At 54.6% G+C, this 27,252-nt stretch overlaps 9 protein-coding genes across 9 annotated transcripts; 5 read left to right on the top strand and 4 right to left on the bottom strand.

The window, feature by feature from the left end:
- Window positions 1–3,815: 3,815 nt before the first annotated feature.
- On the top strand, window positions 3,816–4,904 carry PHYSODRAFT_489271 (hypothetical protein; the record flags this gene model as incomplete). Its single annotated transcript, XM_009523702.1, has 1 exon — window positions 3,816–4,904. One exon carries the CDS (start codon window positions 3,816–3,818, stop codon window positions 4,902–4,904), a length of 1,089 nt encoding a protein of 362 aa, XP_009521997.1.
- A 2,067-nt stretch (window positions 4,905–6,971) lies between these two features.
- On the top strand, window positions 6,972–7,718 carry PHYSODRAFT_411112 (hypothetical protein; the record flags this gene model as incomplete). The annotated part of the gene is made up of 1 exon (XM_009523703.1): window positions 6,972–7,718. A coding segment is annotated over one exon (747 nt), but the record flags the coding sequence as incomplete, so codon positions are not given.
- Window positions 7,719–9,231: 1,513 nt separating this feature from the next.
- Window positions 9,232–9,874, bottom strand: PHYSODRAFT_253378 (putative lysase; the record flags this gene model as incomplete). Its single annotated transcript, XM_009523704.1, has 2 exons — window positions 9,232–9,345; window positions 9,371–9,874. The coding sequence occupies 2 exons, from the start codon at window positions 9,872–9,874 to the stop codon at window positions 9,232–9,234; spliced, it is 618 nt and encodes a 205-aa protein (XP_009521999.1).
- Window positions 9,875–13,509: 3,635 nt separating this feature from the next.
- On the top strand, window positions 13,510–13,938 carry PHYSODRAFT_327576 (hypothetical protein; the record flags this gene model as incomplete). The annotated part of the gene is made up of 1 exon (XM_009523705.1): window positions 13,510–13,938. One exon carries the CDS (start codon window positions 13,510–13,512, stop codon window positions 13,936–13,938), a length of 429 nt encoding a protein of 142 aa, XP_009522000.1.
- A 204-nt stretch (window positions 13,939–14,142) lies between these two features.
- On the top strand, window positions 14,143–14,475 carry PHYSODRAFT_489238 (hypothetical protein; the record flags this gene model as incomplete). Its single annotated transcript, XM_009523706.1, has 1 exon — window positions 14,143–14,475. A coding segment is annotated over one exon (333 nt), but the record flags the coding sequence as incomplete, so codon positions are not given.
- Window positions 14,476–19,054: 4,579 nt separating this feature from the next.
- On the top strand, window positions 19,055–19,531 carry PHYSODRAFT_327577 (hypothetical protein; the record flags this gene model as incomplete). The annotated part of the gene is made up of 1 exon (XM_009523707.1): window positions 19,055–19,531. One exon carries the CDS (start codon window positions 19,055–19,057, stop codon window positions 19,529–19,531), a length of 477 nt encoding a protein of 158 aa, XP_009522002.1.
- Window positions 19,532–20,620: 1,089 nt separating this feature from the next.
- Window positions 20,621–21,367, bottom strand: PHYSODRAFT_408871 (hypothetical protein; the record flags this gene model as incomplete). The annotated part of the gene is made up of 1 exon (XM_009523708.1): window positions 20,621–21,367. A coding segment is annotated over one exon (747 nt), but the record flags the coding sequence as incomplete, so codon positions are not given.
- Window positions 21,368–23,434: 2,067 nt separating this feature from the next.
- On the bottom strand, window positions 23,435–24,523 carry PHYSODRAFT_488675 (hypothetical protein; the record flags this gene model as incomplete). Its single annotated transcript, XM_009523709.1, has 1 exon — window positions 23,435–24,523. One exon carries the CDS (start codon window positions 24,521–24,523, stop codon window positions 23,435–23,437), a length of 1,089 nt encoding a protein of 362 aa, XP_009522004.1.
- A 1,080-nt stretch (window positions 24,524–25,603) lies between these two features.
- Window positions 25,604–26,947, bottom strand: PHYSODRAFT_496749 (hypothetical protein; the record flags this gene model as incomplete). Its single annotated transcript, XM_009523710.1, has 1 exon — window positions 25,604–26,947. A coding segment is annotated over one exon (1,344 nt), but the record flags the coding sequence as incomplete, so codon positions are not given.
- Between the last annotated feature and the right edge of the window lie 305 nt (window positions 26,948–27,252).

Raw genomic sequence — 27,252 nt, forward strand, 5'->3', positions numbered from 1 at the left:
CAGTGAGTAGCGCACTCCTAGGAGGCGGCGTGGTGTCTCCACGGATGACAGTGGGCTGCTTATTGGTGTGTCATGGGTGGTGTACTAAGACCCTAGTAGTAGGTTCCTACAGCGCTGCATGCGCGGTTCAGAAACGCTACTTCACTCATGTGCGAAGCAAAATCGTCAAGCTATACCTCCGAGTGCCCGGTGAGCACTTCTTCTCGCCGAGCCAACGCATCAACCGGTCCAGTCGGTCGTACAGGGCTCGATTCTGCTAACGACTTGTTCGCTGAATCCTGTTTAAAAAACAACTTGCAGCGAACTTACTGACAGACAACAGCAAATAAGAGCTGTCCAACTGAAGCCAAACGTTGATTTAATGCTGGTATGACCAACGGGGGTCAGGAGTTGAATGAACACCGAACAGACTAACGAGCTGTCCTCGGCGTTATACATTGTTGCTTACTCAAAAAAACATAGTGAGTATGATTTTTATGATGTTCAACTACTCACTACTCAGCATTCTGCTTCTTACTGTTGTTTGCTATTTTCCCCACTCCTAATTATCGTGTTGATAGAAGTATCATACTGGTCGTACCAAGCACGAGTTGCATCGATTGATATGGAAACCGTTTCATTTATTTTCAATAATCCCGTAGAGAGAAAAGGGTTCAAATCATGTAGCCAAAATATATACGTACTCACGCATTCACAACAGCTCATACAGATGAAAAAAATCTTACATGCTTTTATTCTGGAAACATACTAGTTGATAGCACTCGGTAGCATACTCACGTCCGTGGCAAGGAGTAGGGCGATTACGGGAAGGTCACACCATTCAGTGTGTCCATCGAGGAGGAAGATAGTCAGCAAAGGAGGTGGGGGCCAATGACAGCACTCATTACGCCGTGGATATCCACGGCGTACCCGATGGCAAGCAGCCCACGATCGATCCAACGGCGCAAAGTCTACTGTAGGCAAGTGTCAACGACATCTCAAACTATGTTGCCAACGAGTGGAAGATTGAGCACCATCCGACATACGCATACAAGTACATTAGAGTACTCCGCAAACATGTTAGTGATTTTCACAACACACTAACTTACAGTTGGTGTTGTTTGCAAATGCGTTTGTATGTTTGCTGCTCTATCACTAGCAGATCAAATTAATGACCAGTTACCCGTTGTCGAGGGGTCATCCTTACGTTTGAGTACATTTCGCGAACTTTCGAGTAATGGGTAATGTGCTCGGAATTCCGGTACGTAAACTTCATTTAAACTCGTGTGCTGCGTCAACTTGAAACAATTGACTCCATGCTTAAGACGTTACTTGTTGGGATGCCATTCACGAAGACAAATAACGTGCTACAAACCCTTTAGGGCAACTTATCTTTTGTTTTCTGCTACATATATGACGCTTGAATTCTCTATTAGCTAACTCACGTCCGCATAAGTGGATCGATGCTTGACTTCCCCAGATGCATTTACATTGTATCCTTCTCCGGTCTGGTCCAAGGCGGCGATGCCGGACGTGGCATCTTTCCTAAGCCACATTATGTGGAATTACTCAGAAGTCAGCGAAGTGTACTCACAATTAAGTAGCATCCGATGCCGAGTCCACATTCCATGTACGCACCACGGCGTAGCAAGAGTAATCTAGTGCTGCATAGTTTGAAAATATCATGGTTGGTGTAAGGATGAATACCTTCGTGTGCAAGTCAGCTTCCGACAAGTGACAAGAGCTTCAACTCTTTTAGTTCAAGATACTTCGAAGCAAGTTGTTTAAAATGGTCTAACTGTAGTTGGTTCCGGGTCTGAAGGGCTTCAAAGTCAATCACACAGGGCGATGCGGGTGGCTAACCCGCAGAGAACTGATGCCTAGTGTATTGATCGATAGATAGAAGATTCAGGAGTGAGGCCCGAGTCTGATGGTAACTAGCTCCGTTGGACTCTGTCCAGATAAATGTGCAGTTGAACTTACAAGTTCTAAGCTATGCAGGAAGCATACCGGAGAAGACACTTACAGTCTGTCCGGCCTGTGAGTGGTGTACCCATTCTCGTCAACTGATAGATGGACATTTGGGTCACCTGTTGTAGCCATGGAGTCGGAACCAAGGTGACTGAACCTCGGTATCCACTACACTAACTCCACAAACAAGTAAGCCAGATTCACAACACACTAACAAACAGTTTGCAAACACTAGTGTTAGCTACAGTTAGTGTTTGTGCGAACACTATTATAATGTACATACATACGAGCGGGAAGCAATTCCTAGGGCCGAGCTCTCTTCTCGTCCGTCCAAACAACGGAGCTGGAGGAGCGTCTTAAAGTGTAGAGCGCTGTGATAAGTAACGCGACATGCGAGGCCGCGCTGGTCTAGCTTGAAGAAAGCTAGTAGCTTTCACACCGAGGGCAACCAGCGGCCACGTCCTCGTGACCTTGTGGTGGTCGCGAAGCAGACATAGGCGGGGCCGCGTTGATTAACGCGACTAACAGAGACCAGCTGCTTCAAAAAAGTGCGAAGGGGCGCTCTGAACAGGTGCCCCCAACTTTGGGTTAAATGGTGAGGTCTCAAATGTCTAGCCCGGGTACCATAAACCCAGGGCTGGAGATTTGAGACACGGATTCTAGTTTTAAAAAATCCTGTCAACTGATGCGAAATAGTTTTACCTCAAGCATCTTTAACCATCAAGGAACAGGCTCGACGTAGCGACAACAAGTTTCCCCAATTTCTTAGACTGGTTCTTCGCCCTGCGTTGCTAAGGTGGGATTGCTGCTACCCCAATCGCAGTAACACTGAGTATGCCTTTCATTTTCTTGAGGGCCCCGTGAACGCACCGCAGTCACGGAGAAACATGAACGGCAGTAGGCGCACGGCTCAAATGACATTTGGTTTCGCACTGGTACATGTAAACCTGTGGGGTGTCTGCGTTGTCGTCGCAACGCAATCTCGTTTGGGAGCATCTGTTCCGGTAGTCGATGTCTAATCAGCGGAGTTGCCGACACTTTTCCGCGTCTCGTCGTCACCAGACGGGCGCTCTCTCGGGTTCTCACTCTGTTTGTTTTGCGGTCAGACGACTTGGGGTCGTGCGTGCTCGCTCTAGAACAGCACAAACAATACTGTACGTCCACGAACGGCAGCCCAAATTGGTTTAAGCTTCCACTGCACGATGGGGTCAAGCGTACGTTTATCGCTTACCTTATCAATGTTTTTCTTCATCTTTCTTTCTCTTTCTAGGCAACACTACTTAGGTCAGAATGAAACTCGGCTATACTGTACCTAGATTTGAGACGGCTGTTGATTCAGGCTGCCTGACCTTGGCGTTCACCTGATATACCCGCCTGCACACAGCATAGAGGGCTTATAGAAGCTGGATCCCGAGGGCACGTCGTGCTTTAAGCTGCCGCCAGTCGGCCGCTGACAAGAGTGCACATATTCACTTTTAAAACCTGAATAGGAACCGCGTGGCATAGCTGTAACCTGGCATATCAACAATTTGACTGTTTGCGGTCCCTGAGGTTCGGACAGTAAAAAACGTCAACTTTTTTACAAAACACCAAGTTGACAGGCACGGAACGTTGCGATGGATTTGAAATGGGAACGAGTGGCAGCCGCTCGCAGTGCACCCCACGCAGCAGCATGACTGCTAGAAAACAACTGTCGACCCAGCTCTTCAGTCTCCACGTTCGGCCGCTGGCGCATCGAAGCACTGATCGCAAGTCACGGACACCACGTTAATCGACCAGCCCCGACCACTCTTCATTAATCAATTTGCCATCAGCGCAGCAAGCGCCCAAGCACCTCATCAATAAATACATCGCTGTCAACCACAATGTTCAAGTACTTCGCTGCGACTGCTGCCCTCATTGCGACCGCTTCGGCCGCGTCCCTGCCCGACGGCTCGTGGCCCTCCAGCAAGGGCCTCGTGCAGTTCGACAAGGTGTACACGGTCAAGGCTGGCGAGGTGTTTGACGGCAAGATGCAGACGTTCGAGCGCTCCAACGTCAAGTGCAACGGCCAGTCCGAGAGCAAGTGGGACACCGCTGTGTTCTTCGTGGAGGCCGGCGGTCACCTCAAGAACGTCATCATCGGCAAGAACCAAATGGAGGGCGTCCACTGCGACCAGCAAGACTGCACCATCGAGAACGTGTGGTGGGACGACGTGTGCGAGGACGCGCTCAGCATCAAGGGCGGCTCGGCCTCGAGTGTGTCCAAGGTCATTGGTGGCGGCGCTCGCTACGCCGACGACAAGGTCATCCAGCACAACGGCCTGGGCAAGGTCATCATCGATGGCTTCTACGGCGAGGATGTCAGCAAGCTCTACCGTTCGTGCGGCACTTGCGGCCCCAAGGTGCGCGAGGTGTCCGTGTCGAACGTGCTCGTGGTGAACCCGACCAACGCCGTGGTGACGGTCAACAAGAACTGGGGCGACAAGGCCACGCTCAGCAACATTTGGGTCAAGTCGAGCAAGGCCGCCGTCAAGGTGTGCCAGTGGTCGCAGGGCAACCCCAAGGGCGAGCCTAGCATTATCGGAAACGGTCCTTCCGGCACGCTGTGCCAGTACTCGACCAGCGACGTCCACATCAACCAGGACATGAAGCAGGCCAAGCAGGGCTCGCCCGAGCAGTCGTCCCCCAACCCGGACGACGAGTACACCGCCCAGAGCGATATCACGCCCGCCCCCAAGACGAAGAAGCCCAAGGCTTCGACCCCTACGGTGACGACCGCCCCTCTGAAGAAGACGAAGGCCCCGAAGACCACGACGCCCGTTACTACTGCCCCGTTGAAGAAAACCAAGGCTCCCAAGACGACCGCCCCTCTCAAGAAGACGAAGGCTCCCAGCCCGAAGCAGCAGGACGAAGACGAGGAGCAGCAGGACTTCGTGCAGCAGGACCAGGTTGACCAGGATCTCCTCGGTTAAAGGGGTTAAGCATTTACAGGGGCAGAACTTTCTACAGCAACACACGTTGACGACTTACACTGCGATACTGGGTGCACAAGCTAGCCGCCTTTTTGAGTAGTGTACAAGTAGCGTTAAAATAATTGATGGTGCGTTTGATAGAGTAACTTTGGTGGAACGCGTTCGATTGTCCTCCAACGCGATGGACCTTACTGCAGGTCATTGGTGTACCAGAAATCCACGCCCTCGCGGAGGAAGCCGCCATGGCGGTCTTTGAAACGAAATCCTACATGCAACTGAGGAAAACGGTATTGATAAACCCTGCTGAGCAGTTTCCAGGCAACTGTACTGTATCAGGATGCAATAGCGGCAAGTATCGTACACCTTGTAATCAGCAACACTGTTTGAATTTGAACTAATACTTGAAAATGCTTCAGTACTTCTCGAAATTGTAAACACTAGTGTTGCTCATTGCAGTGGTTCGTACAAATACCCTGCCCCGTCAACACTGGAACGCCAACGGAACTGCCTGCAGAAACGCAGGGATCTAAACATCCCTATCAAAACACCTCAAGCCGCACGGTAAGGTAAAACCATCAGCTGGAATCGAGCACTGCGCGTACGGACGCTCAAACGGCCAAGTCATTGAGCTCTCTCAGCCCGTCCAGGCAGCAGAGGCGGACGGTCGTTCGCACACGTACATGTACATGTGCATGTGCATGTAGAGGCTTAGCAGGAAGAGGTCAGCTTACCGCTGTGATAGCACGAACCAAAACGAGGCTCCGTTGGTCCAGCTTTAACACCCAGTGCCACTGCCGGCCACGACCTCGTGGCCTTGTGGTGTCCGAGAAGCAAACGTACGTAGGAACAACCATGTTGATTAACGCGACTAACGAAGCCAGCTGGTTCAGATCATCAAGGAAAAGGATTGACGTAGTGGCAACAAGATTCGTCTTGTTTCCTTATACAAAAGCCGAACGCGTGCAAGTGCCCCCTCAATATTGGTGCTTGGCCCGCTTGAGCGTACTAATGATTATCAAGCCTTCCATTTCCTGAAGCGGGCACCCCGTGTGACCCCAGCAGGACGCCACACAACACTTGAATGGACATGCATGAACACCACCACGAGGCCGCACAAGTCGCTGTTGTCGCTGCGCCGCAATCTCGTTCGAGAGCATCTGTTTCCGGTAGTCGACGTTTAATCAGCAGTGCCGTGCGTGCTCTAGGATACTGTAGAGCAGGTAACACGCCCAGGGACGACAGCTCGAGTCCAGCTCGAGTCGGTCCAACCGACCTTGCTGCGCTTCAAACGTGGCGCTATGGAGGGCTGGGGGTCGCACGCAGCGCACATCGCCAATGCTTTCTCTCTGCAACAACAGTTTGGTCGGAACCAAAATCAGCGATTACCCGGGATCTGAAGACACGATACACCTGTACGGCTGTTCAAGGCGCCTGGCCGCACTTGATCCAGAGCGAACTTACAGAAGCTGGGTCTGAGGCGAGGACACATCGTGGCTCCGGCGCCAGCTGCTGGCTGTCAACCAGCCTGGTACAGTACATGAAGCGCACATGTTTCCTGGTGCCTGTGTGCAATGCACCAGCTTGCTGCTGCTGCTGTTTGCAACCAACAAGAGTTTGGAGTTGCCACCTATGTGCCGCTTGGGTCCTAAAGTGTAAAGTGTACTGTTGCTCGTACAGTCGGAAAAAGTGGTCGCACCGCTCCCGTGGTTACGGATAGCCGAAAGTGTCAACTTGTCAACACGCCATCATTACGTTGGCTCGCACTCAATCAAGTTGACAGGCATGATCCATCGTCACCGATTTGACGCGCGATCGAGAAAAGCTGAGTGGGTCAAGCGTGACCCACAGCCGCACCCCACGCAGCAGCATGGCTGCGAGAAAACACCTGGTGCTCCAGCTCATGATGGTCGCACCGCGAGAGTCTCATCACGTTCGTTGATCGGCCCTACCTCACGCACGACCCGCATCGCCCCGACCACTCCTCATTAATCAACTCACCAGCAAGCGAGCATCCGACCAGTACAACACACACACTCCCTTTCATTGCTGCCATCCACGATGTTCAAGTTCTTCGCTGCGACTGCTGCTCTCATTGCGACCGCCTCCGCTGCTTCCCTGCCGGACGGTACGTGGCCTGCCAGCAAGGGCCTCGTGCAGTTCTCGGAGGTGCGCACCATCAAGGCGGGTGAGGTGTTTGACGGCAAGATGCAGACGTTCGAGCGCTCCAACGTCAAGTGCGACGGCCAGTCCGAGAGCAGCTGGAGGACGGGCGTCTTCTTCGTGGAGGCCGGCGGTCACCTCAAGAACGTCATCATCGGCAAGAACCAAATGGAGGGCGTCCACTGCGACCAGCAAGACTGCATCATCGAGAACGTGTGGTGGGACGACGTGTGCGAGGACGCGCTCAGCATCAAGGGCGGCTCGGCCTCGAGCGTGACGAAGGTCATCGGTGGTGGCGCTCGGTACGCCGACGACAAGGTCATCCAGCAAAACGGCCTGGGCAAGGTCATCATCGACGGCTTCTACGGCGAGGACGTCAGCAAGCTCTACCGTTCGTGCGGCACTTGCGGCCCCAAGGCGCGCGAGGTGTCCGTGTCCAACACGTACGTCGTGAACCCGGGCAACGCCGTGGTGACGGTCAACAAGAACTGGGGCGACAAGGCCACGCTCAGCAACGTCTGGGTCAAGTCGAGCAAGGCCACTGTCAAGGTGTGCCAGTGGTCGCAGGGCAACGCCAAGGGCGAGCCTAGCATCCTCGGCCACGGTCCTTCCGGCACGCTGTGCCAGTACTCGACCAGCGACGTCCACATCAACGAGGACATCAACCAGGCCGAGCAGTCCTCACCGGAGCAGTCCTCGCCGGAGCAGAACGACGCGTCGCAGTCGGCCGTGCAGCAGTCGAGCGTTGCCTCCAGTGGTGCCGATGGTAACACCACGACTCCTATCGTTCAGGTCGAAGTAACGGTGGCCCCTACTACTGCGCCCCTGAAGAAGACGAAGGCCCCTAAGACCAAGACGCCTGCCACCGCGACCCCTACCGTGACGCCCAAGACGAAGGCCCCGAAGACGAAGACGCCCACCACTACGGCGCCCAAGGCCACGAAGGCCCCCAAGGCCACGAAGGCTCCCAAGGCGACGAAGGCTCCTAGCCCCGAACAGCAGGACGATCAGCAGAGCGTTGAGCAGCAGAGCGTTGAGCAGCAGAGCGTTGAGCAGCAAGACGTGGAGCAGCAGAACTAATTTGAGCGCTTGCACATTACTCGGACTGGGGTTTCCGTCCGCTGTCAGCGAGGAGTGAACTCGCTGACAACTCACACTGTGTGAGCGCGAGTGCGTAGGCTAGATGTATCTTGTTGGGGCGTACAAGTAGAGTTAACGTAATTGATGGATGGTTTGATAGTACTTCATTCGTTTTTCCCTGTTTAGTTTTACCAATCGGTACTTGTTGGAGAGCCGATACTTATTCGAATACGAGTATTGATGAATTTGCTACCATGACGAGTTAGTTGGTCCAGCATTGAGCTAAGCTCTTACGAATGTGAGGAATGACTAGAGTAGAGTCATATAGGAACTCGAGCACCTTCCAAGTGCATAGCTGTGTGGTCGAGCAGCAGCATAAGCCTCTACATGCACATGCACATGTACATGTACGTGTGCGAACGACCGTCCGCCTCTGCTGCCTGGACGGGCTGAGAGAGCTCAATGACTTGGCCGTTTGAGCGTCCGTACGCGCAGTGCTCGATTCCAGCTGATGGTTTTACCTTACCGTGCGGCTTGAGGTGTTTTGATAGGGATGTTTAGATCCCTGCGTTTCTGCAGGCAGTTCCGTTGGCGTTCCAGTGTTGACGGGGCAGGGTATTTGTACGAACCACTGCAATGAGCAACACTAGTGTTTACAATTTCGAGAAGTACTGAAGCATTTTCAAGTATTAGTTCAAATTCAAACAGTGTTGCTGATTACAAGGTGTACGATACTTGCCGCTATTGCATCCTGATACAGTACAGTTGCCTGGAAACTGCTCAGCAGGGTTTATCAATACCGTTTTCCTCAGTTGCATGTAGGATTTCGTTTCAAAGACCGCCATGGCGGCTTCCTCCGCGAGGGCGTGGATTTCTGGTACACCAATGACCTGCAGTAAGGTCCATCGCGTTGGAGGACAATCGAACGCGTTCCACCAAAGTTACTCTATCAAACGCACCATCAATTATTTTAACGCTACTTGTACACTACTCAAAAAGGCGGCTAGCTTGTGCACCCAGTATCGCAGTGTAAGTCGTCAACGTGTGTTGCTGTAGAAAGTTCTGCCCCTGTAAATGCTTAACCCCTTTAACCGAGGAGATCCTGGTCAACCTGGTCCTGCTGCACGAAGTCCTGCTGCTCCTCGTCTTCGTCCTGCTGCTTCGGGCTGGGAGCCTTCGTCTTCTTGAGAGGGGCGGTCGTCTTGGGAGCCTTGGTTTTCTTCAACGGGGCAGTAGTAACGGGCGTCGTGGTCTTCGGGGCCTTCGTCTTCTTCAGAGGGGCGGTCGTCACCGTAGGGGTCGAAGCCTTGGGCTTCTTCGTCTTGGGGGCGGGCGTGATATCGCTCTGGGCGGTCCGGGTTGGGGGACGACTGCTCGGGCGAGCCCTGCTTGGCCTGCTTCATGTCCTGGTTGATGTGGACGTCGCTGGTCGAGTACTGGCACAGCGTGCCGGAAGGACCGTGGCCGAGGATGCTAGGCTCGCCCTTGGGGTTGCCCTGCGACCACTGGCACACCTTGACGGCGGCCTTGCTCGACTTGACCCAAATGTTGCTGAGCGTGGCCTTGTCGCCCCAGTTCTTGTTGACCGTCACCACGGCGTTGGTCGGGTTCACCACGAGCACGTTCGACACGGACACCTCGCGCACCTTGGGGCCGATGCATTGACCAATCTTGCAATGGGCTCGCGTCTGAGTAAGGGTACAGGGCACCAATTTTCCGAGGGAACCCATTTGCCGCCTGTATCACCTGCGGGTATTTTAAGCACTTCAACATGCAATATCTTCGCGCTCTGCCCGCTGAAGGATGCTGGTCTTTCCGCAACTTGTCTACCCGCTAAGAAAACTCCTGCCCACATCGCCAGCTAGAACTCACTCCACCTCACTCCTAAATCTATCGCAGATACCTCAAGACTCACCTCGACTCGGTTCACCCTTCACACTCGACACGCATCTTCCGTCGCCAAGAGCAAAACGTCGAAGGCTTCCCTGAACGCTAAGGCCAAGACCACTTCGCTGCCGAAGCGTTCCTACAAGAAATATACGCAACTAGATCTGAAGCGAGCGCTTGCTGCCGTCAACGCGAAGCAGCTTTCGCACAAGACCGCCGAGCGTGTGTACAAAGTTCCCGCTCGAACTCTGAAGCGCTTCCTTGAGGGCGCAGACATTGGTGTACGGGCGGGAAGGGAAGCGGCCATTTCCTCCGAGGAAGAGCAAGGGCTGGTGGAAGGTCTTCTAGACGTAGCGCGGAAAGGATTTCCAGCTTCACGTTAGCGACTTCGTACGATGCTTATCGACATTATCAGCGACGGTCGTGAGCACCAGTTCGGCAAAGCAGGGCCGTCATCCAACTGGATCACGAAGTTTCTCAGGCACCATGCTGATAGACTCTCAGTTCGCAAGGGTCGCATCCTAGATAGCGCTCGAGTCAACGCTGTCAAGTCGCATGAGATCGAGTGTTTCTTCGCGGAGTGCGAAGACTTCCTCCAGAAGTATCCGATTCCTCCCTCGCAGATCTACAAAGACGAAGACTCGGCACACGATCCCGTCAGGATACTAGAGTTTGCAGACATTTAGATGAAATGTCCCGAGATTTTGCCTCGCCAGCTTGCCAAAACCCATATGTTTTGGGGTGGCAAGTTGGGTTGATTGTCGTTGGTGGCGATCACTAATATGTGAACTTTCTAGACTGACACAGCTCATTCAATACATTCGTTTTGGGCGTGCACATACCCACAACTGAAAGCCAAAGCGCCCAGCTTTCCGATGGTGTGCGCACGGCTTCATAATTCCTAATTTTAGCAACACAAAAATAAAATTTGTGGAATTGTGTGGCAAATTGGTGCCCTGTAGCAAAAGCTTACTTCTCTTCTCTGGTCCACGATAATATGCGCAAATTCTTCTTTGGTCTTTCAGTACAATGACTGGAGATGTTGGCCTTTGGCAGTGTACGGGGGCATCCCGTCTTCCAACTAGCGAACGGGGGGAGGGCAGCAGTCACTGGCTGGGACGCAACACAGATGAGAGTTCTTCGGTACTCGCGGCCTCTGCGCTTTGAGGGCTTATCATGCTATATTACAACATAACAATGTATTGTGCCTTTCTGCCAAAACGCCCTCCGATTTGAGGTCCTACGTAGGAGTCTTGCTTCTATTGTGCCTTTCTGGCAAAACGCCCTCCAATTTGAGGTCCTACGTAGGACTTTTGCTTCTACGTAAGACCTCATAAAAGTTAGTACTAGGGCCAGTAAAACCATGCATAAGCCAAAACGGAATGTAAACTGAGCGAATGGCTTGCAAAGGTAGGCCGACAAGTGAGCGCGTTCAGTACCGCTATACCTGTAGCGCACGTATGTAGCTCCACGCTGAGCACGGTGACCTAGCTGCGGTGCTGCCTGAGTCTCCGCCTGTACGAGTCACAGATGCTGTCAGGCACACTGACGTGATCTAGTCCTACGAAGGGATCGTTAGTCCCACGAAGGCCCGAATGGCCAGCTTAACATGGCCATTCGGTCCTCATATCCAAAAAGGTACCCTTTAGATGAAGACGGAGCTCCTATTACGTAGGAATTCCGTAATCCAATGCAGGGCTAACAGCAAATCCGGTGAGATCGTGGCGGAGACAAGATTAGCTGTTTCCTTTAGGTAACCCGTACAGCAGTTATGAAACCCCCGCACAGGCCAAGAAGACGCGCCTAGTAGGAAGAGCTGCAGCTCGACGGCATTCTGCAGAGCTCATTCGGCATCTCGCCTCATGCCAAGCAAGCCAGAAGAACCAAGCAACCTACCTACCTCCTTCGCCAAGTGCCTTCGCCTCGCGCCTCGCCTCCTTTGTCGCCGTCGTCGCGATCGGCAGCCCCGACCAATGCTGCAAACACCAGGGCGACGGCTCTCCCCGCCCCCCCCCTCTACGCCGGAAGGAGCGAGCCCTAGGCCCGGCCCCGGCCGCGCCGTCGGCACCGTCGGGAACAACGGAGACTGGAGTAGCGGCACAGGCTGTCAGCTCGGTCTCTCGCCCCCCTGCCTCGGGAGGTGCAACCCCACGCAGTAGTCGACGCATCCAGAAACGGGGAAACACTAAAACGTGCCTATTTCGGCGAAGTGTTTTGCAAAACATGCTGTCCACTTTAAAACATGCTTGGGTACAGTGTACCAACGCCGGTGCACTGCTGCACGACCTTGGTGATCCCAGGACATACATTGATATAAGCTTATGCCATCGACGCCCAACCACTACATCAACCTAATGAGGGCAGCTAGTATGTATACATTACACGCGAGTCGTACATCCAATACTTGCTGCCACTGATACACTGTAATGAAGACGTCTGCAACATCACCCTACTGCATGCATAACTTTTGCTGGTGCTTCATTTGTACAAGAAGTCCTGCACCACTTCACTATATATTGGTAACTCACGTAAAACGTGTGAGCCCCCGAAGCGCTTATAAGTGGCGCGATAAATCGTGCTATCATTTTTAAGAATGATCTGGTCACTTGACTTGCCAGCGCCTTGGCCGAAACCGATGGGTCGGCCAAAACGCTGCTTCGAAAGGAAGGTAGCTGCGAAAGCTGCCGAGCTGTTGGCTTGCGTACCGAAGTGCAGTTCATGTGCCCTAGAACCAGCCAGCTGATGCACCAAGCGTTGCTGTTCCTGCGCTGGTACAGCTGCACGTACATTGGGCACGATTTAGACGAGCATGTCAGCCGCTTCCGACCACCTCTGCCCAAGACAACGACGACCCGCTTCTTAATGGACAATGCGTAGTCTTGAATAGCCTCCACTGCAGCGCTCTCGTCGTGGAAGGTCATGCCTTCCTCGGGTGGAGGCGCCATCGTGCAGATCGTCGAATTACGGAGAACACCTATCGTTACCAATCGTTTCCAATCGTCCGATTGTCGGAAAGCATGTTTTAAAGTGGACAGCATGTTTTGCAAACACTTCGCCGAAATAGGCACGTTTTAGCGTTTCCCCATCCAGAAACGCAAGGCTGAGGTTGAAGCGCGATCAGCGGAACGCAAAAAAGAAACTCGCCCGTCCCTCGACCTCGGCATTTAGCCTAGAGGCCCTTCTCGCGGCACCACCTGTTCTTCCACCAGCGCCCGCCGTCGCATCGAAGGCACTAGGCAAACGGAAAGCTGGTACGGCGGCCCGCCTCGCTCGCCTGGCGGCGGACCAAGACCAAGCTACCCCCGGCCAGGCTGTAGCGACAGAGAACGCCGTGTCCTCAACCAGCGCTTCGAGCGCGTCCACGTCGACGCAGGCTACCCGCGATAATGCACCCGCAGTGGCGCCACCTCGACACTCGATTATCTACTTGGACAGCCCTCCGCATACTGCCCCTGCTGCACGCAGCCCATCCTTGCCGATGTCACCGGGCAGTCAACTGCTTCAACAATCCGACCACTACACTGATGATACCTTCGACCTAGCATCCTTTCTCGGGACGAACTCGACGCTCACCGCAGGCAATACCAGCGGGAACACGCGATTGCTTCCTGAGGCATGCCGCCCGCAAGCCTCACCTGCGATTGGCGGTACGGTAGCCGACCTCGCGGTCCAGTTCGGCTCCCTGAGCGCTATGGTCATGGATTTGCGGATCCAGCTGGCGGCGGCAACGGCTCCAGCATCAACATCGGTAGTCCAGCCGGTGCGCCCTGTAACTCAACCTCTCATTGCTGCCGCCACGACACCGGCGCCATGGACGCTTGCGGCCGACGGCAACTACCCCCTGCCCCCCGCCCACTTGCGGGAGCTTCGAATATCGAGTTTTCCGTCGACGGTGCACCGGAACTGAGGCGACTACGCATCCCATCCGACTCACATTCTTCCCGCCTACCGCAGTATCGCAAGCCTTAGTAGATCAGATGGTATGTTCACTCTACCAACCGACACGATGATTAGCTATCGCGTAGCACTGGACATCCCGTTCGACATGACGATCCCGACCGCGCATGGACTATACAGCCTTTGACTTGGTCCCAAGACCTGTCTCTCCAGCTTTCGACCCCTCTCTGATGATGAACGTTTGACACGCAGTTCGAACAACGCGAACTTCTCAACTGACTTCAGCTCCAGCGCGCAACCTCCGCAGGCCCCGGCCACGTGCGCGAGCTACGACGGCATATTCCTGGCACTTAGCGGGCTCACCGCTTTCGCCAACATTTTCTGGTACCTGCACAGGATCCGGCTGGTGGGCAAAATCTGGCGGTTCGTGTCTGATAACCAAATCGCCGATCCTAGCAACAATCCGCTGCGCGTAACTCGCACGTTGCAGTCCGCTAACCTGTACAAGGGCCCACCTGGCGGACGATTCCCCTTCTTGGCGGCGTGACTTCTGTGCCGCTGTCGAAGCGATCGAATACCGGTCCCTCGGATGGTTGCTTGCCCCGCAAAGCCTCCCAGCGCCCCGCAACGAACGCACGCCAGCACAACTCTCAGCGGTGGCCGGACCAAACCGCCGCCCGCCATCAGCCCGGACCACTGGGATGCCCGAGCACGTCGGCCAGCTGGTACCTCGGCGCTCAGACGGAACCGAACCATGTCTCCGTTTCTTCGGTGGAGGCATGTGCTTCGGGGGTTCGCGTGAGCGATGCGCATACTCGCACCGAACCCACCAGTGGGATGCCCCGCTGCACCGGGACCTACAAGCCTACATTAACCGACAGTACGGCTCAAGTCGCCGTGGCCACAACGGGCCTCGCCGCAGCTGAAGAGGCCGAGGCGCGGCTGGCTCACCAGCGCTTCGGACCCAGGTACTCACCCAGAATAATGCACACAATACCACCGTTGCGTTAATCTCTACCAAATCTACAGAGCCCTTGTTTCCGCCTGTGCGGCTCCAATACGAGGAGACCACAGCGCGTTCCACTAAATAAACCGTCATGGCGGGGCTGACCCCCGTTGCTTGTCTCTCCACACCATCCACCGAGGTGGTTCTTCTTCCGACCTCATCACGGTCCTCTGAGTCAGACGATATTCATGTACCGTCTCGAACAGACACACATACCCGCACAAACCGGGTTGCGACCCCAGCCTATACCTCGCCCCCCCCCTCCACACGCATCCATCTCGCCCTGCTACTGGGGAATCTTCGAGCCTCACCGAGTGCGTGGTACAGCCCAGCTCTACTACAGCGAGCGCATCTCCAACAGACACCTCGCCCGCAACCACCCGCATCAACCTCAGGGTGGCAGGTCTGCCCTCATCCACACCCCTCCGGGGCCGACCGCCACCGTCCGCGGCAGCAGTGGGCCAGGCCCAGCAACTCGGTCGGCAACGGGCGCACCTCTGGGATTCCATCCGGCGCGAAGGCTTAGCGGCAGCACTCGCGACCTTCGGTCTATCACCTCCTAACCGAGACTTTCCGACCCATTTCGGCCTCCCACAACAACCACAATACACTCTAAACCAGCATCTCCAGTCCGCCATGTCCGAGTACGTGCACGGAACACACGTTCCGTTGAGATCCCTCATCGATCTCCATCGGGGTCAGTCCACCGCGGATTACCGCCCTAATAAGCAAATCCTCTCACCCCAAATTAAAAGCGCGTGCAAGGGATACTCCGAACTACCCGCCCTTCTGTCTATTGCAAACGAAGGAATCCGCGTCTCTCTGACGAAGCCACTTCCAACTCAAACCTCTCCCCTCCTAACCACCCTTTGGGTCGCAATCGGCTCAATGTCCTGCGCAAAAATATCCGAAAAGAACAAGAACTCGGCCGATGCATCGTGGTCGACCTCGACGTTGCCCAGTACTGGCCGGAGCTCTTCCTCAGTCCGTTCGGGGTCATTGACAAAGGCGAGGAAGACCCTACTACCTCCGGCCGAGTCATACATGACCTATCTTTCCCCGAACAGGCGTCGATAAACGATCATACGGACCGCGACTCAGTACCAGCCGCAGAATATGAACATTGTGATGCCGTTGCTCGCGCGATACTGGCGCAATCGGCCCGATTTCCAGGACGCGAAATCAAAATTATTCTGGGTGACGTTGCATTCGCCTTCAGAAACCTCAGCATTCACAGCGAATCTGCCCACATGTTCGCAGGTACAATACCAGAAGACAACGCCCTCATTATCGATTTGTCCACTTGCTTCGGCTGGACCGGGTCCCCAGGCTTCTACGGAGTAGCGGGTGATGCGATCGCCTTGATTCACGGTCGAACCACCAACGCCATTGCGGTAGAGTCACTACGATTTCTTGATGTTAAGCGATGCGATCAGTTGAATTAGAGTACAAGCCAATCGAAGAGGGGTGGGAAGCTCGGCGGAGCCATCTGACACTACCGAATTACCACAAGAGTCAACATGAGCAAGGCGGAAAGCGGATCGAGTTACCGAGGACACGGATTGGCTAGATCGATGGAGAATATGGATCGTGAAGCAAGGTGGAGAGTCTAATTTGGATCGGGATCGACGGATCGAGATCGAGAAGCTGGATCGAGAGCTGATTGACAGATCGAGATCGAGATCTGCCAATCGATGTTGTGTGGTTGCGGTACGTGATTACGATACAGGTTGACTGGTTGTAAGATGCAGACCAGGATGTGACTACGAGGACAGCAAGGGAAAAGCGGCTGCGAGACAGACACGTGGCGAACAGCTAGGGTAGGACATAGCGTTTAGTTTGCAATTTGCGCCCAAATACAGAGTTCGTATTTTACACTCAGCCTGCGGGTCTTCGAGTAGAGACTTACATCAAGCGACCAGCTCCAGGAACACGAGTCGATATCGTCGTATTGTACGCAAGGCCCCGCAGCTGTAGAAGAACCGACCTCGACCACACCTGGTGATACGAGGCGCTGCAGTTCACGGTCCGCGAGCTCAACCCAACTCAGAGTGTCGAAGAGGACGGCACTATGAACCGAGTCGCGTCGTCACAAGGCAAGCTACAGGGCCCAGCGATCGACGGAAGAAGACGAGGCGTGCGACGACAAGCGATAGGGTCACGCACGGCCAGGAAGAAAAAAGAGAAGAAGAAGAATACGACCGGCAGCGTGAGAAGCCCATCCCCGCGCAAGCTAACAACTACGACGGGTAGCGTGAGACGCCAGGCAGCTAAGCCCTCAAGGCCAAGATTAACAAGACTCACTGTTTGCTCCTGCTTACTGTGTGTGTCTACTTCGGAATTACGATAGTGAAGTTCCGGGCAAAACGCGACGTCGACCTACGAACACGCCGACGCCGCATTTGTGCCCTGGTAGTCCGCTGTACCGAACCTTGATCCGATCCAGGCTCGATCCCGATCCGATCCAAGCTCGATCTGGATCCAGGCTCGATCGGTTTTTTCTGGCAGCTGCTCCACCATACCATCTATCGTCATGGCCTTTTCAACTACCGCTGGGTGGATGACCATGTTTGCATATCGGCCGACATAGGGACCAGCTGTACCGATGTCGAACAGTCCTTGCGCTCAGCTATGACAACGGTACTAGGCCCCAGCGCAGTCAACAATGACAAATTTACCACCTGGATTACGCGCCAAAAGGTGCTGGGTCTACTCTTTGATACCGTCAGCTTGACCGTGGCTATACCGCCCTCCAAAATACTCAAAGCGTCAGCTCTGGTCAACAAAGCGTATCACGCGACTAAACTGAGTAGAACACAGTACCGTTCTCTCCTAGGGAGCCTCCGACTTGTTGCCACATGCGTCAGGCCAGGCCGACCCTTTCTCCAACGGCTCCGACGAGCCGAAACATCTCTCCACAGGTGGTCGTCGGTCTCAGTGACCGATGAAATGCGTCAGGACCTCATTTGGTGGCGGCACATCCTGACTTCACCTCTTCTCATCGGTGTACCGTTGGAGTATTTCCGCTCCCAGCCTGCGGCAGACATCACAATCGAGATGGATGCAACGGACACCGGGTTGTGCGCATTAGACCGAAACAACCAACGCATTCTTATCTACGAATTTTCGGAGCGCGAGCAGTCTCTCATCGCTAGCTTCAACTCCGAGCACCGAAACGACTTCGACATAAATTACCGTGAACTGCTCTCGTGTGCCTTTGCTGTCCACACGTGGGCCTCCACATGGTCGTCCGAGTGTGGGTCCCGCCCTCACAACACCCCAATTCACCTGCACTTTCGGGTAGACAACACATCTGCCGTGGCTTGGCAAACCAAAATGGCTTCGAAGAATACTCGAGCACAAACCGTCATCAGACTGCTAGGCTACTGGGAGATGACGCACGGACTAAGATTCTCTGCTTCGCATATTGCCGGCGTGGATAATGTCATCGCGGATGCCGGTTCTCGCCTTTCGAAGGATCCCCATGCCTTAGCAACGTTTACTAACCTAGCCGGTTCTTGGTCACAGGTGCGACCCCAACTGGACACCAATCGTCTGGAACAAATCTGGCACGCTATCTGCGCGAACACTCAGTGCCGAACTCATCATACTCCAAGTACGAACACGCACTCCACGCGTGGCAAGCATTCCTCTCCAGAAAAGGGGTGAACGTCTGGTTGGGCGGGGTGCCACTCGCTACCCCCCTCCAACACCTATCTGACTGCGTTCCCCTCGGCTTCCAACACGGATATTGATCCGGAAGGCCTATTCGGAGCTCGTCGATCCTGAACACTCTGATAGGCATCCGGCACTTCTTCCTAGCATCCGGTCGTTCCTTTCCATCGGACCATCCACAGATCCGCATGCTCCTCAAAGGTATCAGCCGACTCGACGGGCCCCCAGGTCGCAAGGCCCCCGTGTTGATTCGTCTCCTCGAAGCCTGCTTCGCTTCACTCAACATGCACTCCCCTCGGACCAAGCGCTCTGGGGGGTACTGTGCCTGTCCTACTTCTTCCTCCTCAGGCGCTCCGAGATCGCAGCAGTCTCTGATGGCAAGTTTCGCTGGTTTGCCTTGCGAGCCACGGATGTGGTAACCATGGACCAAAATGAGCGAGCAACCATGGATGCTGCAGCGGCAACCACCGTGCACATCCGCCTAAGAGGATCCAAGACAAACCAGAGCGGCCTCACGACCGCCCGCATGCTCCGTCGTTCCGGTCATCGGTTCCTGTGTCCTGTTCTGGGAGCTATCCTACTGCTCCGGGCACGGCAGAATCTCCCGATGGACTTGCCGGCGGCAACCTATAGATCGGAGATCGGGGCGATCGAGTCCGTATCAGCCCGTCGCGTGGCCAACAAAATCCAAGAAGCAGCGATACTCTCGGGAGGCGATCCTAAGGCCTACAGCACACACTCCCTCCGGTCCGGGGGCGCAACAAACATGTACCGGTCGGGCGTCGACGCGTTGACCATCCAATTCCATGGTCGGTGGGCGTCGGACACGTTCAAGATCTACACGCGCCTGTGCACGGAATCGGTCTCCGCAATCGCGGCGAGGATGGTCAGCGGGGTGAAATCTTCAACAACTCTGCAGTAATGGCCCCTCACCGCCACATGGGGGATCAGCTAACATCCAACTCGGACGAAGCTGCAGCCGGATCAAGGCCATCACTAATAGAGCAGAAGATTTGCCCCTATGTCGTTACACAGGTGATTGAGAAGGAAATCGGTTTAACCCTACCCGCTCCTTCTTAAGACCACCTTTTTTAGGTCAGATTGGCCAAAGTTTCTAAAAAGACCACCTTTTGTAGGTCAGATGGCTAAAGTTTCTGAAAGGCACAATGCTCCAACGTGAAAACGAAAAACGAAATGAAACTAAGTCTATCGTGGTCCTCGACCACACAGCTATGCACTTGGAAGGTGCTCGAGTTCCTATATGACTCTACTCTAGTCATTCCTCACATTCGTAAGAGCTTAGCTCAATGCTGGACCAACTAACTCGTCATGGTAGCAAATTCATCAATACTCGTATTCGAATAAGTATCGGCTCTCCAACAAGTACCGATTGGTAAAACTAAACAGGGAAAAACGAATGAAGTACTATCAAACCATCCATCAATTACGTTAACTCTACTTGTACGCCCCAACAAGATACATCTAGCCTACGCACTCGCGCTCACACAGTGTGAGTTGTCAGCGAGTTCACTCCTCGCTGACAGCGGACGGAAACCCCAGTCCGAGTAATGTGCAAGCGCTCAAATTAGTTCTGCTGCTCCACGTCTTGCTGCTCAACGCTCTGCTGCTCAACGCTCTGCTGCTCAACGCTCTGCTGATCGTCCTGCTGTTCGGGGCTAGGAGCCTTCGTCGCCTTGGGAGCCTTCGTGGCCTTGGGGGCCTTCGTGGCCTTGGGCGCCGTAGTGGTGGGCGTCTTCGTCTTCGGGGCCTTCGTCTTGGGCGTCACGGTAGGGGTCGCGGTGGCAGGCGTCTTGGTCTTAGGGGCCTTCGTCTTCTTCAGGGGCGCAGTAGTAGGGGCCACCGTTACTTCGACCTGAACGATAGGAGTCGTGGTGTTACCATCGGCACCACTGGAGGCAACGCTCGACTGCTGCACGGCCGACTGCGACGCGTCGTTCTGCTCCGGCGAGGACTGCTCCGGTGAGGACTGCTCGGCCTGGTTGATGTCCTCGTTGATGTGGACGTCGCTGGTCGAGTACTGGCACAGCGTGCCGGAAGGACCGTGGCCGAGGATGCTAGGCTCGCCCTTGGCGTTGCCCTGCGACCACTGGCACACCTTGACAGTGGCCTTGCTCGACTTGACCCAGACGTTGCTGAGCGTGGCCTTGTCGCCCCAGTTCTTGTTGACCGTCACCACGGCGTTGCCCGGGTTCACGACGTACGTGTTGGACACGGACACCTCGCGCGCCTTGGGGCCGCAAGTGCCGCACGAACGGTAGAGCTTGCTGACGTCCTCGCCGTAGAAGCCGTCGATGATGACCTTGCCCAGGCCGTTTTGCTGGATGACCTTGTCGTCGGCGTACCGAGCGCCACCACCGATGACCTTCGTCACGCTCGAGGCCGAGCCGCCCTTGATGCTGAGCGCGTCCTCGCACACGTCGTCCCACCACACGTTCTCGATGATGCAGTCTTGCTGGTCGCAGTGGACGCCCTCCATTTGGTTCTTGCCGATGATGACGTTCTTGAGGTGACCGCCGGCCTCCACGAAGAAGACGCCCGTCCTCCAGCTGCTCTCGGACTGGCCGTCGCACTTGACGTTGGAGCGCTCGAACGTCTGCATCTTGCCGTCAAACACCTCACCCGCCTTGATGGTGCGCACCTCCGAGAACTGCACGAGGCCCTTGCTGGCAGGCCACGTACCGTCCGGCAGGGAAGCAGCGGAGGCGGTCGCAATGAGAGCAGCAGTCGCAGCGAAGAACTTGAACATCGTGGATGGCAGCAATGAAAGGGAGTGTGTGTGTTGTACTGGTCGGATGCTCGCTTGCTGGCGAGTTGATTAATGAGGAGTGGTCGGGGCGATGCGGGTCGTGCGTGAGGTAGGGCCGATCAACGAACGTGATGAGACTCTCGCGGTGCGACCATCATGAGCTGGAGCACCAGGTGTTTTCTCGCAGCCATGCTGCTGCGTGGGGTGCGGCTGTGGGTCACGCTTGACCCACTCAGCTTTTCTCGATCGCGCGTCAAATCGGTGACGATGGATCATGCCTGTCAACTTGATTGAGTGCGAGCCAACGCAATGATGGCGTGTTGACAAGTTGACACTTTCGGCTATCCGTAACCACGGGAGCGGTGCGACCACTTTTTCCGACTGTACGAGCAACAGTACACTTTACACTTTAGGACCCAAGCGGCACATAGGTGGCAACTCCAAACTCTTGTTGGTTGCAAACAGCAGCAGCAGCAAGCTGGTGCATTGCACACAGGCACCAGGAAACATGTGCGCTTCATGTACTGTACCAGGCTGGTTGACAGCCAGCAGCTGGCGCCGGAGCCACGATGTGTCCTCGCCTCAGACCCAGCTTCTGTAAGTTCGCTCTGGATCAAGTGCGGCCAGGCGCCTTGAACAGCCGTACAGGTGTATCGTGTCTTCAGATCCCGGGTAATCGCTGATTTTGGTTCCGACCAAACTGTTGTTGCAGAGAGAAAGCATTGGCGATGTGCGCTGCGTGCGACCCCCAGCCCTCCATAGCGCCACGTTTGAAGCGCAGCAAGGTCGGTTGGACCGACTCGAGCTGGACTCGAGCTGTCGTCCCTGGGCGTGTTACCTGCTCTACAGTATCCTAGAGCACGCACGGCACTGCTGATTAAACGTCGACTACCGGAAACAGATGCTCTCGAACGAGATTGCGGCGCAGCGACAACAGCGACTTGTGCGGCCTCGTGGTGGTGTTCATGCATGTCCATTCAAGTGTTGTGTGGCGTCCTGCTGGGGTCACACGGGGTGCCCGCTTCAGGAAATGGAAGGCTTGATAATCATTAGTACGCTCAAGCGGGCCAAGCACCAATATTGAGGGGGCACTTGCACGCGTTCGGCTTTTGTATAAGGAAACAAGACGAATCTTGTTGCCACTACGTCAATCCTTTTCCTTGATGATCTGAACCAGCTGGCTTCGTTAGTCGCGTTAATCAACATGGTTGTTCCTACGTACGTTTGCTTCTCGGACACCACAAGGCCACGAGGTCGTGGCCGGCAGTGGCACTGGGTGTTAAAGCTGGACCAACGGAGCCTCGTTTTGGTTCGTGCTATCACAGCGGTAAGCTGACCTCTTCCTGCTAAGCCTCTACATGCACATGCACATGTACATGTACGTGTGCGAACGACCGTCCGCCTCTGCTGCCTGGACGGGCTGAGAGAGCTCAATGACTTGGCCGTTTGAGCGTCCGTACGCGCAGTGCTCGATTCCAGCTGATGGTTTTACCTTACCGTGCGGCTTGAGGTGTTTTGATAGGGATGTTTAGATCCCTGCGTTTCTGCAGGCAGTTCCGTTGGCGTTCCAGTGTTGACGGGGCAGGGTATTTGTACGAACCACTGCAATGAGCAACACTAGTGTTTACAATTTCGAGAAGTACTGAAGCATTTTCAAGTATTAGTTCAAATTCAAACAGTGTTGCTGATTACAAGGTGTACGATACTTGCCGCTATTGCATCCTGATACAGTACAGTTGCCTGGAAACTGCTCAGCAGGGTTTATCAATACCGTTTTCCTCAGTTGCATGTAGGATTTCGTTTCAAAGACCGCCATGGCGGCTTCCTCCGCGAGGGCGTGGATTTCTGGTACACCAATGACCTGCAGTAAGGTCCATCGCGTTGGAGGACAATCGAACGCGTTCCACCAAAGTTACTCTATCAAACGCACCATCAATTATTTTAACGCTACTTGTACACTACTCAAAAAGGCGGCTAGCTTGTGCACCCAGTATCGCAGTGTAAGTCGTCAACGTGTGTTGCTGTAGAAAGTTCTGCCCCTGTAAATGCTTAACCCCTTTAACCGAGGAGATCCTGGTCAACCTGGTCCTGCTGCACGAAGTCCTGCTGCTCCTCGTCTTCGTCCTGCTGCTTCGGGCTGGGAGCCTTCGTCTTCTTGAGAGGGGCGGTCGTCTTGGGAGCCTTGGTTTTCTTCAACGGGGCAGTAGTAACGGGCGTCGTGGTCTTCGGGGCCTTCGTCTTCTTCAGAGGGGCGGTCGTCACCGTAGGGGTCGAAGCCTTGGGCTTCTTCGTCTTGGGGGCGGGCGTGATATCGCTCTGGGCGGTGTACTCGTCGTCCGGGTTGGGGGACGACTGCTCGGGCGAGCCCTGCTTGGCCTGCTTCATGTCCTGGTTGATGTGGACGTCGCTGGTCGAGTACTGGCACAGCGTACCGGAAGGACCGTTTCCGATAATGCTAGGCTCGCCCTTGGGGTTGCCCTGCGACCACTGGCACACCTTGACGGCGGCCTTGCTCGACTTGACCCAAATGTTGCTGAGCGTGGCCTTGTCGCCCCAGTTCTTGTTGACCGTCACCACGGCGTTGGTCGGGTTCACCACGAGCACGTTCGACACGGACACCTCGCGCACCTTGGGGCCGCAAGTGCCGCACGAACGGTAGAGCTTGCTGACATCCTCGCCGTAGAAGCCATCGATGATGACCTTGCCCAGGCCGTTGTGCTGGATGACCTTGTCGTCGGCGTAGCGAGCGCCGCCACCAATGACCTTGGACACACTCGAGGCCGAGCCGCCCTTGATGCTGAGCGCGTCCTCGCACACGTCGTCCCACCACACGTTCTCGATGGTGCAGTCTTGCTGGTCGCAGTGGACGCCCTCCATTTGGTTCTTGCCGATGATGACGTTCTTGAGGTGACCGCCGGCCTCCACGAAGAACACAGCGGTGTCCCACTTGCTCTCGGACTGGCCGTTGCACTTGACGTTGGAGCGCTCGAACGTCTGCATCTTGCCGTCAAACACCTCGCCAGCCTTGACCGTGTACACCTTGTCGAACTGCACGAGGCCCTTGCTGGAGGGCCACGAGCCGTCGGGCAGGGACGCGGCCGAAGCGGTCGCAATGAGGGCAGCAGTCGCAGCGAAGTACTTGAACATTGTGGTTGACAGCGATGTATTTATTGATGAGGTGCTTGGGCGCTTGCTGCGCTGATGGCAAATTGATTAATGAAGAGTGGTCGGGGCTGGTCGATTAACGTGGTGTCCGTGACTTGCGATCAGTGCTTCGATGCGCCAGCGGCCGAACGTGGAGACTGAAGAGCTGGGTCGACAGTTGTTTTCTAGCAGTCATGCTGCTGCGTGGGGTGCACTGCGAGCGGCTGCTTCTCGTTCCCATTTCAAATCCATCGCAACGTTCCGTGCCTGTCAACTTGGTGTTTTGTAAAAAAGTTGACGTTTTTTACTGTCCGAAACTTCAGGGCCGCAAACAGTCAAATTGTTGATATGCGCTACATGCCACGCGGTTCCAAACCAAGGTTTGAGAGAGAACGTGTGCACCCTGCCAGCGGTTGACTGGCTGCAGAACCACGATGTGTCTTCGAGATCCAGCTTCTTATACTGTACTTCAAACGAAGTACGTTGTGGTTAGTAGTAGCAGATCGAGTTAAGTCAGGCCACCTTAATTGATAACTGTGTCGAGTCTACAGGGACAATCGCCGAGTTTCATTCTGACCTTAGTGCAGTATTGTTGCATTTAGAAAAACGCCGATAAGATGAGCTTTACACGTGCTTCGAGCAGTGGGAGTTTAGACCACCTTTGATTGACGTTCGAAAGGGTAACCGATAAATTAGGTCAAATGGCATAGTTGGTCACGTCGTTAGGTCACGTGACCTAATTACAGTTGGTCACGTACGTAATGAATGAGATGTATTATGTGTTATGCTCACTGCCCTCTTCATACTGCGCGGTCGCGTCTGTGATGTAGGTGTCGGAGGCTCTCTACGTCTCGCCGTCGTACTCAAAGGAGTGATCCGGCTGCATGTACTCGCTGTCCTCGCCGGGTTCCACGTTCTCGTCACCCGTCGAGGACATAGCGCTGCTGTATGGTTCCGAGTCCGCGTCAGCATCGACAATTTCACCCTCACCGTCGCTGCTGGCTGGCGAGTCGACGATGTCGTTCACCTCTGGCAGCTTTGGCTGTCTTGGTAGCACGAATCCTGTAAGCTCAGGTGGCTTGGCTATCCTGGGATGACAGTCGTCCGTTGCGCAACGTACTCGCGAGCAAGGTTCTCTAGCGAAGTCACGAAAGTTTTCATGGGTGGATGAGCATTAAACCGCTTGTTTAGTTCACGGTGAAATCGCTCTAATGGGTTGTTCGTCCGGCTGATGATGTCACGCCTCATGCCGAACACATTCCAGAATTCCGGCGGGTACGTCTCCAACCAAGTCCGCTGAAAGTAGCTCCAAAACGTTCGCCACTTGCTGCGAGAGTACTCCAGACCTTTCACCTCACACACGCTGCGAATCTTGGCGTTCACCCAAGCGATTCCCTGCACAGCAATTTTGGTGGGATCAATGACGGTAAGTATGTCAAAGACATTATGCGACATAGCAACCTTGATTTCACCAACTGGTAGCCCAATGCTTTTCATCTTGCGACGGCATGCCTGTTTAAAATGAAACAGGCACCCGATAATGGTGACGTCAGGAAAGAACTCGCGAAGTGCTCCAATCAGTGAACTCTCAAAGTCACACACCACATCTTTCGGAACCAGTTTGCTCCCCATAGTATCTTGTACACATTGCAGCAGTCTGACGTAGGATTTTCTCGTCATAGATGTAGTTGCCGCATGCAGGACAGGGAGAAACAGCTTGCTGGAAAGATCATAGATCATAATTGTGACACACTGCTTGTAGTCGACGGGGGCACATCTAAACGTGCCGTCGATAAACCACGACAAGTTTTCGAAGCAGAGCAAATTCAAAAGCGTAGGATGAGCCCACGCAGTTATCTGATCGATGCCATTTGCATCCTTTGGCGGCTTCTTCAGCGCCTTGACGTCATCGTGCCAGGCATACTGAAACTGGAAGAAGCCTTGGTGCAATCCTTTAATCTTGGTCAGTCGGGGGTTCGTCATGATACTGGCTCGGCCGTGACTGGAATCGTGGCCCCAAGCTTCTTGCACACGGTTTTTGACGGATTTCTCCGATACGCCGCGAACCGGAGCCCCATCGTTCATGTAGAACTTGTCCACAATAGCCATCCATATTTGCCTCTGAGTGAGAGTCGTTTGAGTAGCAAGTTTGTCGACCTCCTCCATGATGTCGTTCGAAGCATCTATGGCGTGATCGCCTGGGTTCACCGTTGCTCCTCGGAGAGCAGGACCAGCACGGCATGTATGAGCCTCCATGCTGCTGAAGTCAAACGCCATCGTACTCGCGTAGAATGCAAATTGCGCAGGACAGGGGGAACGATATGAGCTGCAGCGATACGATATCTTGTTTGAAGTTCCGTTAGCTCGAACAAAAGAGTATCCCTGATAGTACAGTTTAGTACGTCCGTCCCGAGGCTTGGACGCTTGTTGCGAACGTGACAGACTCGTCGAGGTCTGAGTGTCCACATTGGACAGTGGCGTGGATAGCGCTGGTCGTGGGATGCCCACCAGCGCAGGCGTGTCTGGTTCCGTATCGCGAATCCCTATCAGAAGTCCATGCCGAGTCACGACGGCTGCGGACACGTCGCTATCAGGGACGTCACTCGATGCGTGGTTGTTTCGGCGTGTTGAACGCGACGTCGGCGCCTGTGTTCCTGCCCGTAACTCTTGGGAAGCCAAGATGGCGTCGGACAGCTCTCTTTCAAGAACGTCACTCGTCGCGCGACTGCTTC

The sequence above is a fragment of the Phytophthora sojae genome (genome assembly GCF_000149755.1).
Source record: "Phytophthora sojae unplaced genomic scaffold PHYSOscaffold_3, whole genome shotgun sequence".
Lineage (NCBI taxonomy): Eukaryota > Oomycota > Peronosporomycetes > Peronosporales > Peronosporaceae > Phytophthora > Phytophthora sojae.